General features: G+C 39.8%; 1 protein-coding gene across 1 annotated transcript in view; it reads left to right on the forward strand.

The window, feature by feature from the left end:
- Positions 1-587: 587 nt before the first annotated feature.
- ADAM10 (ADAM metallopeptidase domain 10) overlaps positions 588-15893 on the forward strand; it is a 42307-nt gene continuing 27001 nt past the window's right edge. Inside the window, exons 1-2 of the mRNA XM_021532052.2 lie at positions 588-840; positions 9072-9222. Of these exons, the coding sequence (XP_021387727.1) occupies positions 786-840; positions 9072-9222 (206 nt within the window). The 5' untranslated portion in view covers positions 588-785. The remainder of the gene's footprint in view (positions 841-9071; positions 9223-15893) is intronic.

The following is a 15893-nucleotide window of genomic DNA, read 5'->3' on the forward strand; positions in this document are numbered from 1 at the left end:
TGGAAGAATTAGCATTAGGACAAACAAGGGAGGAAACATTTTGTTCAGATATGTCACATTTATATTTCCACGGGAGGATTCTCCCGTACTTTTGAATTGGGAAAGTTGTTCAAGACAATCTCAGAATGACACGTCCCTGTTCACTGGGGACACTACAACACTTCACAACATGTAAAGCATCGGGAGAAGTCGGTGACCTAAAAACTCTGAAAGTAAGTAAATTAGTTTGTGCAAGGAAAAAATGTGTGTCCGGTAAGAGATGAAGGAAACCAGAGCAAAACTCTAAAAGTAAGTTAGTTCTCTGCAAGGAAAAGCCACGTATGCGGTAAGGGGACAAAGGACAGCAGCTCGTACGATGCGTTCGTACTTGGGTGACGGCCGCGCGGCGCCGGCCCGGGGCGCGCCGGAAGCGGCGGGGAGCCCCGCCCGTCTGCGGCCCCGCCCGGGGCGTGTCCGGGCCCGCCCCTTCCGCCGGGCCCCGCCCCCGGCGCGCGCGGCGGGGCGGGGCGTTCGCGCCCTCTGGGCGCGCCCCGCGGCCCCGCCCGCCGGCGGCGTCTGGCGCGCGCGCGGGCGGAGGGAGGGGGCAGCGCTGCCGGGGGAGCCGTCGGTCCCGGCCGGTCGGCGGCCGTACCGTGGGCGGAACAGTTCCTCGGAGCGCCGGGGGACAAAGCGGAGGGAGGCGCCCAGCTCGCCCCTCCCCATCCCGCCCGGCGCCGGTCTGGGGCGGATGTGCCGTGGGTAGGCGGCGGCGGTGGCGGCGGCGGCGGGGCCTGCGCCCGGCGGAGATGGATCTGGCGGGGACGATAATCCTGCTGTGCTCCTGCGCGGCGGGCGCTGGAGGTGAGGAGCCGCCCGGCCTCGCGGGGCCCTGCTCTGGGGCCGTCTCCCTTCCTCTCTCCCTCCTCCTTCCCTCTCACTCTCTCCCCCGTCTCCGGCGCTCGGGGCCGGGGGCGGCGGGCCCCGCTCTCCGGGGCGCCCCGGCGCCAGGGCCGCGGCTGGGCCGCCAGCCGGGCTCCCCGTTCCGCCGCCGCTTCAGCCCGCCCGGGCCTCTCCTCCGCCGCCCGGGCCGGCCTGGCGCCCCCGCGCCGTCCCCGGGACTTTCCCCGCCGAGGACCGGGTCAGTTGCCCTCCGCTCTCCTCCCCGCTCGGTGCCTCTCTCCGCGCTCGGCTGTGTTTGTTTTCCCTGACCGGCTTCGCTTCCGTCACTCAGTTCTTCCCGCCCGGTCCCGGTGGCCGCTTACCGGCTCCCTGCTCCCGCGGCTGCTTCTCTCTGCCCGAAACCAGGAAGGACGGGCAGGCGGAAAGTTCAGCTTAAGGAAATAAAAGAGGAGCCGGGGTTCTTCCCGAAGTGTGACCGGGACTTCCATGAGGGTCTCAGCTCTCCCAGGCCGGAACAAAACCCGCTTGTGTTTATGGGGATGTGTAACTGTATCGGCTCCCGTTAGGAATTGTTTGTCGGCTTTAGGATCTGGGCAGTTTCTTCGCTGCGCCTGGTAATGTTTAATTGGTTAAATCATGGCAGGGAATCATGGTTTCGACTTTGTACAGAGAAAGAGTTTCGGAAAGGATGGACTTGGGAGGGTGTTTCTACAGAACTGTGGGTGGAACAACTGATAAAGACTTGTTTCCTCTGTTTCATTTGGCACCTCTGATGTATCTGGGCTCTGTCTATGTGCATCAATATGTAGGTTTATAAACAATGAAGCTAGTACTAAATCCCGGTCTTCAATACATTCTCAAAAAGTAACATCAAACTATAGGAAACTTCAGTAGGTTCTAATCGTGGCTAAGCCGTGAGATAAAAAGCAGGGTGATTTGCATGGTCAGAAGCCATCCTGTTCTTTATATGATTAGAAATGGGATGCACCAAAGAATTTAGGTTTTTCTTTGTAAATTCTTGTAAACTATCGAGATATTTCAGACTTAATTGTTGGCATGCTTTCAAGGTGTCTTTATTTTCTGAACTAAATGGTGCTGCCACAGAACTAACTCAAATTAATTAATTAACCAGTTGTAAGGGTTGTTTTCACTATTTAATTCCAGGCAGGCAGTTGTGCCTTAAAAGTCGTAGTAAAAATGTAAAGTTCAGTCCTTTGGGTATGTAGAATAAAGTTCGTGAAATAAATTTCAGAAATTCCTGTTAATTTTTTTTTTTTTTTTGAGAGAAGTATGGACACCTTCAACATTTCTGGGCACTGAGAAGTACACCTCACTAGCAGTTGGCAGAAGTACATGTCTTTGGTGTGTAGCAGTGCAGGTAAATCTTTAAAGAAAGACTAATAATGCTGGATAGAAATCTAGTGATAGGGCCGATACACATCTCTAAAATACCCAGTAGAACATTTTTTGGTAAAAGTTTTAATGTAATTATGAAAGATTTGTCATAGTTCTGTGTTAAATTAAAAACAGACTTTTAAGGTTAGGAAGGTCTATTTTACCTGTGTGCAATTTTTAGAGTTTCTTAGATACTGCAGATGTTTTTATTTATTGAAAAATAGGGTTCTTAATTTGTGTATTTTTCCTTCTAGGCAGGCATTAATATCTGTGTGGAAAGGACAAGTTCATGATTTTTAAAGAAGTTACTGTGCAAGCAGTGCAAACTGGAAAGGACTGAAAAGACCCCAATAATTTACATTTCATTTATGTGCAGTGTATCTGATCTCATTCATTTTACACAGATCTTGAAGCTAAGTTACCTTTATCTGTTATGTCTGGTTTTAAGCCCCATAGGTATTAAATGGTAATAATTTTGGAGATTTCATTAATCTGCACTTTAAAAATAATTAGGGGTTTGCATGTTTGGTCTAAGTTGGAGTATTTTTATGGGATACCCGAGTTTGGACTCTTTCAGAATTATGCAAGGCCTTGTGCCTGTGTACTGTGCAGACACTCTACATATTCTCTTGTAATAGTCTTTAGATATAAAGGTATAGATTAACTGAACCAACTGTAACATTAGCTCACAGCTAAGTATGAATCATAAAATCAACTTCTAAAAAATGGCACAGCATAATTTGGATGGTTTATTTGAGAAGGTTTAGTGAAATCTTAGTTTTGTCTAAAAAATTCTTTTCAGTTGTAGTTTGTATTGTTCTTAAAATTATGTGAGTGGAATGCAATCAAAAGCAATCAGTAGTGCTGCTGCACTGGTGAAATGTACTGCAGAGAATGTCTTGGGCTGCTTCATAGCTTTTGGTAGGTTATGTCTGTGTGGTTAAAGCAGACACATTATCAGAAGTTTAGCCCAATAGGTCCAGAAATGTTCTTGATCAGGTTCTGGTATTAGATTACTTCTAGTGATTTTCTGCTTTCTTTGCTTCCACTGCATAAATATTACTTTCATAAAACCAGTGGTCCAGCAGGTCAGTTTGAATACTGTTTCAATAGTATAAGAAGGAAAAGCCATACCATTTATTTTCTTTCTGTTAGTAATTAGAGAAAGCTAGAATTTTGTTTCTGGTATATGGGGTCTATTTGAGATAGGGTATATGTACCTTGGCTTTTAAGAATTCTTTATTTTTAAAGTGAATCTCGGCATTTTCCCAACACCCCTGGAATTGCTTGGCTTAAGGCATCTTTTCACTCACTGGTGCCGTCATGAATTTTGATGTGTGTGAAGTGGTGCTTAAGTTGGGCAGTATTATTGGCAGCTGACTGCAGCATGCTTTTTTGCACGTGATGAAGATGCATGCAGGTGTATTAATCAGTACTTAATTATCCATACATAATGATGTTCATAGAGGAATGGAAATAACTGATTTAACCTCTCCTTCTGCCTAAGGGTCATAAAAAAAAAAAAAAAAAGGGCAGTAGCAAACACAAAGCAGAACTGTTGAGGCCTCTGACAAGCTTGTATTTAACAAGAGTGACCATGCTTTGGCTAGGCTAATGAAATGCTAAATATCATTGCAAATCTGTGATAAATAGTTTGTTGTCACTGGTACAACATGCTCTTTTTATGTTGCTAGGACTTCCAAGTAGTAGTGTCTTGTGGTGCTGGATATTGAACTGCCTATTTCCCAGTGAGCCTGGGAGAAATTCTGCTTTTTTTCTGGACACATGGGGGAGTTGTGGGAAGGCATTTATGAGCTATCAGCATCTGAGTGATTTAGTTGCGTTCTTACTATAAATTGGGTAGAACAGTAGCCTTCATAAATATGGCAGCACTCAACCTCCAGTATTTATTTGGCGTTTAAAATAAAAACATTATGGCTATGACAGTGGCTAGTCAAGACAGCTGTCAGATGGTTGTTTCAGAAATGTCTGTGGTAATTAAAAATAAATAAAATCAGGTGTTTAGGTGGTTGCTTTGAAATAATGTTGCCCAAAAGCCTCAGACTGCAGTTTGTTTATACTTTTAGAAGATCCAAAGGTTTGTCTTTGCAGTAATACAGAGCCACTGTACTGAGTTACTCCTGTCTGGTGGTCCTGCCCTGGCCGTGCACTCCCCCCTCTCCTCCTGGCATGAGAAGTCAATCCAAAGAAAAAAAATCGGTCAGTTCCTGCCAGTTGTGTAACTAGAGTTGCTTTATTGAGCAAACCCAGGCCTGATGGGGAAGAAGACCTGGGACTTTCACAGGGTGGAGGGGAAGAGGGTCAATAAAAAGCAGACATATGCTTGCACTGGTGTTGCCATACAGTCTGACCATACCCTAAATTGAAGCCTCAGTTAAGGGAAATGATCCTGACCTGACTTCTTGATTACATGTTTTTCTTTCACCAGAAACTCACTTGATCAGAAGAGAGAGAATATTTTTTCAGCTGACTCTAGTGCCAGTGCAAGGGAAGAATGGAAACAGAGTAGGTGTAAAAGGGCAGCAGGGCCTGCCCTTCTGCTGGCAGTTTTGAAACAACAGCCTGAATAAATGCTTTGGAGAAGTCCAAGTCAGGAGGTATATCATAGAATTTCTGCCTTGCTAAATCTGAATGCTGTGTACATTCTTTAATGTCCCATGTAAATGGCGCTTTTTTTGTAAGATAGATAAACTCTGTGTTGAAAACAACTTGAAGCAAAAGTTGCTTTGATTATCTTAATTGAAATTATAATAATAATTCTCTACAAGATGTTTATCACATGCTGGCATTTTAGATCTGCAAATTAGTGATGATGCTTGCAGTAATAAGACTTGTCTGGTGAGTTAGCTTGGCTTCTGAACAATTTCTGATCTCTTATCAAGTTGTATTTTGTGCTTTTTTTCACCCCACAAACAAACTTGAGTTGTGTTTGAGCTATTTGCATTTGTCATGCAAGTCTTAATCTGAGTGGTTTAATGCAAACGTCGTCTTTCAGAACAGTGCGTGCTTGATTTATCCTCTTACGGGAAGTTAAATGTCATTCTGTTTTATAATGATGTGTACAAAATTAATAGATATTTATATATACATGGGTAAACTTTCAGTACTGTTTATTACTAGTCTTTTTTTTTGTGCATGGAGCTGGCTTTCATAAAAATGTGCTCCAGAATCTTCACAGACACTGATTAGTCTAACCAGCCTGTAATTCTCCAGGCCCTCCTCCTTGAAGGTGGGGATGACATTTGTCAGGAACTCCCCTCTATAACAGTAGCTTTTCAGAAAGGTGATGGAATCCTTGAAGTGGTGTCAGCCAGCCCCCTCAGCACTCCTGGATGCATCCCGTTTGATCCTTTGGACTTCTGTATATCCAGGTGGCTGAAGTGTTCCCTAGCTCATGTCATGTGCTGCAAGTGCTGCTTCTCTCCTGCAGACTGAGAAAGGTTTGTCTGGGGGGAGAAGCTCTTCATGGTTTTCTCTGGGGAAATAACCGACCAGAATCATTTAGCACATAGCACCAAACAACTATTACATCTCTCTGCTCACTTGTGCCAGGAAGCTTACAGCTAAAATCACATGGATGATCCAATTTAGCCTTTGCATAAGACTGGTTAGAAGGTGAGAGTACACGTCTCAGACTCCATACCTGTCCGGTGGGATTTGTTTGTTCACAACAACAACAACTGTAGATACTTTACAGCTCTCTAGGGATCCTGAAGAGTTGTATATCCTCACACACAAAACATCTTTCACAGGGACTGGCACACTGAGACATTTGCCTAAATGCTCTGCTGGATTCTGTTTTAAGTCCTTCCTGGTGTTTGGTTCTAAGCTATGAGCGTAAAGCCTCATTCCTGCAGGGAATTTGTCATAGGAAATGCCACATCGAGTTTAGCAAGTCTTTGGAAGACTATACTGTCAAGTTGAAATGCCATCATCCCCCTGTCACTCTCTGATGTCTGTGTCCTAAAGGGTTTCTGTCTCCTAGCTTAGTGTTTAGGTGAAGTGTAATGTTGTTTTATTCCACCAGATTGCCTGGAAGGCATCACGCTGTTTTGTTTTGTTGATAGCAATATGACACATGGAATTTGTAGAGTGGTTCCCATAAACTACGTTTAGGTGTTCATGGTTCAGTGTTTCTCACCGTGGGCTTCCTGACTGTATCCTTAATTGAAAAAAATCTTTGTCATGCGATCTTTGTTAAAAATGCCCAATCCGCTAGTTTTTCATTTACTGAAAATAACGGCAATAGTTTGTAACAGAGGTTGGGATCTGGTATGTGCTATCATGATTTCTTGGGATGTGCCACTTCTGGTTTCTGTGAAAGTCTTCTTCAGCTTTTTTTTGCAGTCTTCTACTTAGGAACTGGAGCCAGCAGTTCTACCTGCCTCATGTACCTCAGTGAAATTTTCTTTCAGTTTAATGAACTTTTTCTTCAGAATCTTCTATAGAGTCTTGTGTTACCAAGGTTGAGCTACTTATTAAGCTACCTTTGTAAAGAGATAATCCCTTTTGATAGGTAGCTAGTTTGATTACAAAGGAGAGTGTGATCAGTTGCAGACTTTGAATGCTGTAGCAATGTTGATGTTATAGAGGCTTCTTGAAGTGAAACTGTTCATCTTAAAGCTGTAAGTCCCTTTTTGGAGAAGCCATAATGCTCTAGGTGGTGTGCAGCTGCTCTGCTTAAGCAAGAAGAGAGCAGTAGGAGTGTTTGTGTTAAGTGTTTGCTATGAGAGTACTTAAAACATAAGGAGTTCTTTAAGTTTTGGAGAAAGGGAAAAGAAAGTGTTGCTTCCCTGTGTGATCATACCAAGCATATGAATTGGTTTTTTTTAAGAAGAAAGATCTTTGCTTAAAACCCTCTGCTTTTCCTTAGCAGAGAGAACAGTTATAAAACTTCTAATGTCAGTAGTCCTTTGCTGTCTTGTCACAGTAGTTAGCACTTAAAAACTATTCTTTGTGACTCAGTTAAATGCTGTCTCTCATCTTTTTATGTGGTCATGAGACCTGGATCGAGTGCCAAGTGTTATTGAGTCTTCAATAAGTTGTCACACTTCAAAACTTTTTTTCTGGGTGCCTGAAGCATTCAAAGTGTATCTTGAAATACTCAGAAGAAAAATGGTCTGTAACAATTAAAGGAGTTCATTATTACAAGCTTCCTACAACCTTTCCTTTCAGAAAATTTAAAGATGATCCTGAAGCACCAAAGTTTACAAATTCTGCAGTGTACTTACTGTCTAGTTTTGACCAATTTCTTAAAGCGAGTTATTAGTATAATATTCTAGATTCAGGTTCATTTAACAATTAAAACTTTTAAGTTTTAGCCTATATCAATTAATTTTTAAGCTTGTCTTCTTGAATGTTGATACTTCTGGGTCATCCACCTGGAATTGGAAAGCATGTATCTGTAGTCAGGCACACGTATATTGTGCATGATCTCAGGACATTTTGGTTCGGTTTATAGAAGTTCTTGGGTTGTAAGAGGTGTTATGGTTCATTTTGGAGGGATTATGTTGGAGTGATGAGAGAAGCAACAGACATAGACAATATCCTGCATCCTCAAAACTCCTGCTAGTTACTGAAACTTTGTAATAGTCCTGTGTTTTACTGAGATTAGAATTAATGTAGACTTTCTTGAACCACACATTTTAAACATTTTAAGACACCTAAGACACTTTCCTTTCTGAATAGCTGATTGAGAATAGACATGTATTTTGAGACTAAGAGTGAGAGGAGATTACGAAGAAGTTTTGTTATTGGACTGTATTTGCAGTTAAGAGTCAACATTTGCACAAGCCTATGGTAATGTGAGAAAATTTGAATGTGATTTCTCTGCAGTGTAGCATTAATTGAATTTTAAACAGATACAGCAATATCATCTTGTGCACGTGGCTTCTAAATGCAAGCAATGCATTTGAAAGTTTTAATTTATTTGGTCATCTTTTTAGGTATCTGAAGAAAAATGCCACATGTAGTGCCTGAGAACTAACATTTAGGTTGGTTTGAAGTTAAATTGATTACAAGAAGATGTTTCTTCTTGCATAATTCAGAGTTCTTATGGTTTTCTCCACAAGTTTTATTTTGGGTTTTTTTTGGTGGTTAGTGTCTCTCCTCCATCAGGATAAGAGGGTCAAAATCTTTGCCATTTTCTGCCATGTACTTGTATTAACATAAGTCATATATATTACCCTAAATACAAAATAGACTGAACTGAATCTACATCTCTGGAGATAAACTTTAATAAAACTTTTCCATGCGGTAGAACATTCCATGTGATACAAAATGTGTTGCTAGGTGGCATGATTTGCTCTTAATTTCCCTGGATATTTCACATGTAGAATACAAACATTCTGAGGAGATAGTGTGGTGTCATGACTGCAGAGTGAAGCTGGAAGCACAATTTCAGGGAACCTGAAAAGATATTCAGCTGTTGCACTTCTTGTTTTGAATCAGTTATTTTCTAAAGCATCTCTCAAGCATTCCTGTTGACAGTGATGTAGTTTGCACTGTGGGGTAGTTTTGGTGTAAATGAACTATACTTGTTTTGATTGAAATTCAAGTGAAAGATGCTTTCCAAGGCCCATCTGATGCATTTGTAGCTGCAAATTTTGTGTCCTGCCTGTGGGACTAGAGTAGAATGAATCTGATGTGTAGAAAGCAGAAAAATAACTTAAAATGGGTATAATGTGGAATTTGGGTCCTTGTTACCAACTGCTTTGCACCACAGGTCTGCCATGCCTGGCAGTATGGTTATAACCTTGCTTGTCTCTGTTTTTCAGGCCAATATGGAAATCCTCTGAATAAGTACATTAGACACTATGAAGGACTGTCCTACGATGTGGATTTGTTACACCAAAAACACCAGCGTGCCAAAAGAGCAGTGTCACATGAAGAGCAGTTCTTGCGCCTAGATTTCCATGCTCATGGAAGGTTAGTGATATGGTAAAAGTTGTTTGCTTTAAATATTTTATTCATGTATTTTAATTGTAGTGAAATGGAAAGGATGAAATACAACCACCACAATAACATTAGCTAGAATACACTATACACTATATTGCACTGTTTGCAGTTTCTGTGAAGTATTTTTCTCTTATGTCCAGTTTAGGTATGAAATTGTTACTTGCAAGCACTTATTCAAACATCTGATGGTAACTATTAATACACTTTGAAGCTTAAATAATGGAATCATACTCAGAACAGAATGGTAGTTGATTCTGAGCTTATAATGCAGTTTTGTGTTGCATATATGTTTGGGGTTTTTTTTAAGAATTGTGCCAAACTGCATTAGGAAATCTAATTGAGCAAAAGTAACATTTCAAATTGCATTTGAAGATACAAAATAGGCCAAAAATGTTCTGTTTTGTGTGTACTGGTGTTATCTGATATTTTGTGCTAGTGTGAAATTTAGAAATTATTTGACATGGGGAAAGATGATTACTGTTACAAGATATGCTTTGCCTTGTATTTAACATGTAAGATCCAGTACAAAGTTAGATATTCAGTGTGATCAACTGAAGTATAATTTGTAGGTTTTCACTTAGGAAGATCTTGTTGCAATTTGAAATTGCCTGCTTTTTGTATAACCCAGGAGAAAGAGGAAGAAAGTTAAAATATTTATATCTGTATCTTAGTTTCTATGACTCCCTCCTTTTGCAGCACCACTCTCTTATATATTTCAGGAATGTGTAATGCCCTTGTTTTTCTGGTTATTTGAGTTACAATTTAAGTATTTAGAACTTGATTAATAATTGTTAGCCATGTGTAGCACAAAAGAAGTTTAACAGAGAAAATGTAAACCTAGGTCTCCTGAATCTGTTTGGGATATTGTTTCTTGAGTAAGTATTTTGGTTTTGTGCCAGCTTGTCATTTCTTTAGGGAATGAAGTGTTGTTCCTGGAGGTTTCTGATGTAATGGCTGGATTTCAGTGCATGCTCCCAGAAGGTTAGCATTAGGGTTGTATTTCTAAATGCTATAGAACTACAGCCCAAATCCTGAATTTGAAGTCCTGTCCTTAAAACCATGTTTTCAAGTGTGATTTTTAGTCCAAGGAATTTTATTGTTTAAAGAAGAGTCATAGTGCTGCTGTCTCTGCTGTAACTTCAGTGGTGGTCTCTAGTTTTCTCTTTTAAATTGTTCTAATAAACAAGACTGCAGAGTAGAATGCTTCAGAGGCTCCTCACAGTGTAAACCTTGCTACTTTTAAATCTCCAGCAAGATTGCAAAACAGTGAAGTTCAGTTTGAGCCTAATGCTGCCACTTCTAAGCTTCAGGCTGGTGGATAATTTAAGCTCACTGAAGTGTGCACTGCTGCAGAGGGAAACAGGCCTAACCACATTCCCAGCATCATCCTTGTGCTAACACTGCTAGTGTTAAAGCCATGCAAGGAATAGCATCTGGGAACTAATCTGTCTAAAAATTACTTGGGGAAAAAAGGATCAGTATGACCTGAAGGAGTGATGGGAGGAAGAATGAGACCATTCTTGCTGGGACCAGGCCACATTTCAGGCCATTTGAGCAGCTTCGTCTTGTCATTGGTAAAGATCCCATAATAATCTTCTGTAAGATAGAGCTGCTGGCTTAGTCTCTGAGTTCTCTCTGTGTTGGGGGGGGGGGTGGGGGTTGAAAATCCTTATCCTGTAAAAATGGTAGTTGCACCTAGGATAATGTCTAAAAAAAAAATTCCTCTCTTACTTCACAGAGGAAGACCAGACTTTAGTCTATCAGGTTTATAAATATTTTGGTTGTTACTCATAAAAAAAAATGTTGGTGTTTATACGTGGGATTGGTCATAAATCCCTATGGTTTGAGGCACAAATCCTTAACTGAGGAGGCTGATTGGAAACTGACTGTAAAGTCCAACCAGTTCATAATCTAAGATTTGGGTAATTTCCTATGGCACATCTAACACTTCCTGCCAAAGAGAGGGTAGTTGACAGGACATAAATTTAGTCCAAAGTTTGTGTTAATCAATTTGGATATGTTCTTACAAAATATTTTAATTTTGCTCTAAATATAATTAGGAAGGATCAAGTGATTTGTGTTTTACTTCACAGAGTCTGTTTATTTGCTTTGAAGGTGTGTAGCAGTTTGAGAAGCTGTATAAACAGGACTGGCTTTTGCAGTTGCAGCTGGTTTAATTGTGAATTACTAAGTGATTTATGTCATCTCTGAGAAGGACAAAAGTAAAACCGTTCTATCAAGTATTCTAATTACTTTGTGTGAAGGTAGGAAATAAAGCTTTTGCAGAACATTTGAACGATGTAGATATAGGCTGTGGACTCTTAAAGTGCTGTGGCATTTAAAAACAGATGGTGAAACTTAAAAACATTCAGTCAACGTGAGAGTTGAGGTTCTGGAAACTTATGCATGGTCTTTTTTGAATGGCCTTTTACCAAATGGTCAATTAGGGTTTGTCCAGGTGTAGTGTTTTTTTGGCACACAGCTGTCCAGCTTGCATCCCCTCAACTTAATAAATACAGTAAACAGCTTCTACTTAGGACTGAAATGACAGTCTTGTATTTTGATTTGGATTCTGATGAAATGGCTGTGTTTTGTAGCCAGGAAACAATGGAAAAGCTGTCCTAATATTTACTGCTGTTTTCTGCTGGCAGCAGCAAGTGAAGCTGGGCCACAGTGGTTCTCAGGCTGTATCTCTGTGACCAGTTGGAACTTCTAAACTTCATCTTTTGGTGTGTGCCAGAGGAAGCACCTGCTGTTCACATGGCCAGTCAAGATGGGAAAGTGATTTGGCTGCTTATTTTTCAGTGAGGTTAATTGGTTCTTCTGTTTAGTGTAGAGGCAAATTTGCTCTAAGAAGGAGTGCAGAACTAAGCAGCAGTGGTGAGAGAGAGGATGCAGTACCAGCCTTTTCAGTGGCAGTGCTGACATATGCCAGATAAGCATTCATCAGACTTAACAGTTTCATTGTCCAGAAAATGGCTGGCAGCTACCAGTATTTTAGGTTTGTGTAAGTAGCATTTGTTATTTTCAGTGGGCTGTTTAGATTTAAGAACTGTATCTCATAGTACCCCTTCTGTTGAAAAAGGAAAAAATAAAACCACAATTTAAATATTACATATTTATACCAAGTTAAAGGGACCATTTAACTATGGGCTAATAGTTAAATAATAAAATAGATACTGAAATGATGTAATTAAACCCAAAGCTACCTTTTTTCATACCAGATTCAGTAATTCTACAAATGAATGTATAATGTGCCATCACTTCTCTGTTTAACTAACTGAAAGTTAGATGCTACACAATATACTGCTCAGAATAGAAATTTTTCAAAATCTTTGTTTGGTAATATAAAATACCACTTCTTAGGGTAAATGCAATGAACTAGATGGAACCACCCACACTATTCAATGCTGAAATACTAACTTAGTAGGACAATTAAAATTGCTGAAACTGAGCTACAAATCCTTATTAATTATTTTTAATAATAAACTGTGTATTAGATTAATTGGCATTATTGCTTCCTCAGTGGTGTAAAATGTGCCTATTCCTATAATGCTTCAACTTGGAATGCGAAGGTTTGAAATTATCCTGGTTGTGTGGTCAGAGCTCTTCCACCTGCCAGTTCATATTGAGTGTTCTAGTATGATTTAATTTAGGTGCCCTGTGAGTCCAGGGAAGGCTCACACAAAGTTAATGAATGCCCAGTATTAATGCCATGAACATGGCTAATATAAAACAGTTTTTGAACTCATCCCACAGTCCTTCCCCCAAAAAAAGCAAAATATAGCACAGACTCCCCAACATACATGGATTGATTCAAAGAAGAGCAATGCTTTTGGCATTGTCTTGAGATACAGTGAAGCATTTTAAAAAGAGAATTTCCTTTTGCATGTCAAGGTAATGTCAGTAGTTTCAAAAAGGAAGTTGGGACATCACTTAAACTGACATTGGATTTTATACAGTTTGCACCTGATCACAAAATGTGCACTTGCACTTGTTTACTTACTGAACACATCTCTTCCCCTCCAGAGAAACTGGAAAGTTTTCTTCCCTTTTTCAGTACAAATATTTGCAATATATTAATCATAGAATGTCTTGACCAGAATTCCTATCCACTGTAGAATGTCAGAAATATGCTGAATACTTCATAGTGATTTTGAGGACAGAGCTTAAAAAACTTGAATGATGTCTGATAATCAAATTTACATTAGAACTGGGAATTCCTGAGATGCTAATGCATTCAGAAGGGAAACATTGTCTGTGGATTGTTTAACTCTATTTTCAGGCAGCTTTTTATTTAATACATTACCAATAACTTATGCTTTCTAATTTTTTCTTGATCCTGTTAATTGTCCATCCACACCTTCTTTCAACACTCCTAGATTAGTTGATGACTCTTGCTTGGGAAAGGTGCCCACACAACTTGAGTGAACAGTTGAATTTTGAAGTGGTGCTTGAACACATGATAACACCTGCTTATTATTAAATTAAGGACATGTCAAGAATTTCTTTGATGTTGTACAGTTTAGCTATATTTTTTTCTGTAGATTTTACCTAAAATTCTATTTTTTGAAAAATACTGTAAGTTGTTCAGACACTTTTGTAGGAATGTATGGTCTTACATAGTCCTTTAGGAAAACTGGACCACAAAATTTCAGTTCTTAATTAAGTCTGAGGGATTGTTTTTTAATTCTTGATTCTGTAGTAATCTGTAATCATTCATATTGCCTTCATTACTCAGAGCTGGTAAATGTGTTTAAACAACATCATTGTTGGCCATATTTGAGTAGGTTATGAAAACAAAGGAGGATACCTGCAGAGAAGTACTTGATAAGCTGAATTTTAAAAGTGGTGTTCTGAGCATGCTGCCATGCTGAGATGGACTGAAGTAACTGAGCTAGTTACTCTTGCATTAAAGAGGACTTTATATTGTCAATTTAAGGTTTTTATTACACTAGATGTTCTTTTTATGGCATTTAATTTAAGTACTTTTAAATTGTCCATACAGCACAGTGCTCAATTCATGAAATGAGTCTGCCTTCTATGTTCTATGAGCCTGTCAGAACAAAAAGCAGATTCAGTATTACTGGACTAATCTGAAAATTTATGTTGTGTCTCTTTCAATTCCATGTGCCTTAAACACACCCCTAAAGAGCTCAACTTCTTAAGTAGGTTGGTTCAGCAGTCATCAAATAGAACCTACTGGTTGGATTTGTGAGACTTAGAATTATTTTCATGAATTTTGCTAAGTGAATTTTTTGCAAGATTAACTTACTGCAACTCATTTTAGGCTGTCCTGAATTTGAAAAAGGAAAAATTTAGATATCTTTAGCTCTTACTGTAGTTTTTTTAGTACTATTTACTGCTCTGTGGCAATTCTTCAATCATTACCTATCTAACCTATCTATTAGACCTTTTAAGTTATATACCTTGACAGATAAGTTGTCAGACAAGACACCTGTGAATCAGGTGTCACTTCCTACACTTGTTTTGTCAAAAAAAAACCAAAACCAAACCCACCCTATGCTGATGCTTGTATGTAAAGCAGTTTTATCATGCAGAAAATTGGGAAGAAGGGTCCTAAATTCTTACATATTTTTTAACTGAAATGAAGTTTAAAAAATCCTGGAGGCTGAATCTGTGGGCTAATTGTCTTGCCTTTTATGAGTTTAAATACAGTGAGCTGGATTATGAGTAGCCCTCAGGAAAAAAAAACATTTGATGCTTGACTTGGTTTTGTCTGGGAGACACAACAGTGTTGGACTGGTTGGACAGCCTGGCCAAAGTGCAGCATTTCCACTGTGCTGCTTAAATTGTTATTAATGGTTTACAGCTCTACTCCCTGGCCAGCAAACTTCAGTAGACATGGCCATGCTCTGAGAAAGTCATGCTCTTAAAATGTATATTTAAATGAATGTACCTAAGCAGGGGTAAAGGGGGAAAAAAGTCAACCTGGGGTAAAGGGTGTTCTGCCTTTAAAATCTGTACAGGACTCTGTCTTCAGGACAGAGAGATACTTTCTCATAGGGAAATTAGCCAACATGTAGCTTCTTGTAATCCTATTTGGATGGTTTCTGTTATCGGAGCTAGCTTGTGTTTGCAGCTATGCATATCAAGAATAATCAGTGGGAAATGCTTTGGAGTGAAGGCTGCATCCTCATTGTAGTGTTCTAGAATACCAAGTTTAGCAAGTCTGGCTTCTGAAGGTCGGGAAAGACATCTGAATAACCACAAGTGTCATCCTAGAGGTGCTAATGGAAAATAAATATAAGTTGTGAGCATTCTAGCTGGGATGGCTGAGTGTTGAAATACTGTAGAGATAGGGATTTACATAAACACTTACTAGGGAATGATTCTGTGTGCATCTAGGTGGATCAAAGAAAGAGTGATATACCTGGAGACCCTGTCATGTGCTGCTTCAAAGATAAGTTTTCTTTAAGTAGCAGGACTGTGGGAATTAACAATTAAGTGATAAAGTATGTTCTGTGGATTTAATAAGTAAGTTAAAACAATGAAAAAAATCTTCAAGTGTGGTGGTTATGTAGAATTGTGGGTAGTATAAATCCAGTGTTAGGTTGTTAAGCTGCCTTCTATTTACTATAGTTCAGAGCTGGAATGAGTCTGACAGTCTTATGGGAGCT

The sequence above is a fragment of the Lonchura striata genome, chromosome 11 (assembly GCF_046129695.1).
Source record: "Lonchura striata isolate bLonStr1 chromosome 11, bLonStr1.mat, whole genome shotgun sequence".
NCBI lineage: Eukaryota > Metazoa > Chordata > Aves > Passeriformes > Estrildidae > Lonchura > Lonchura striata.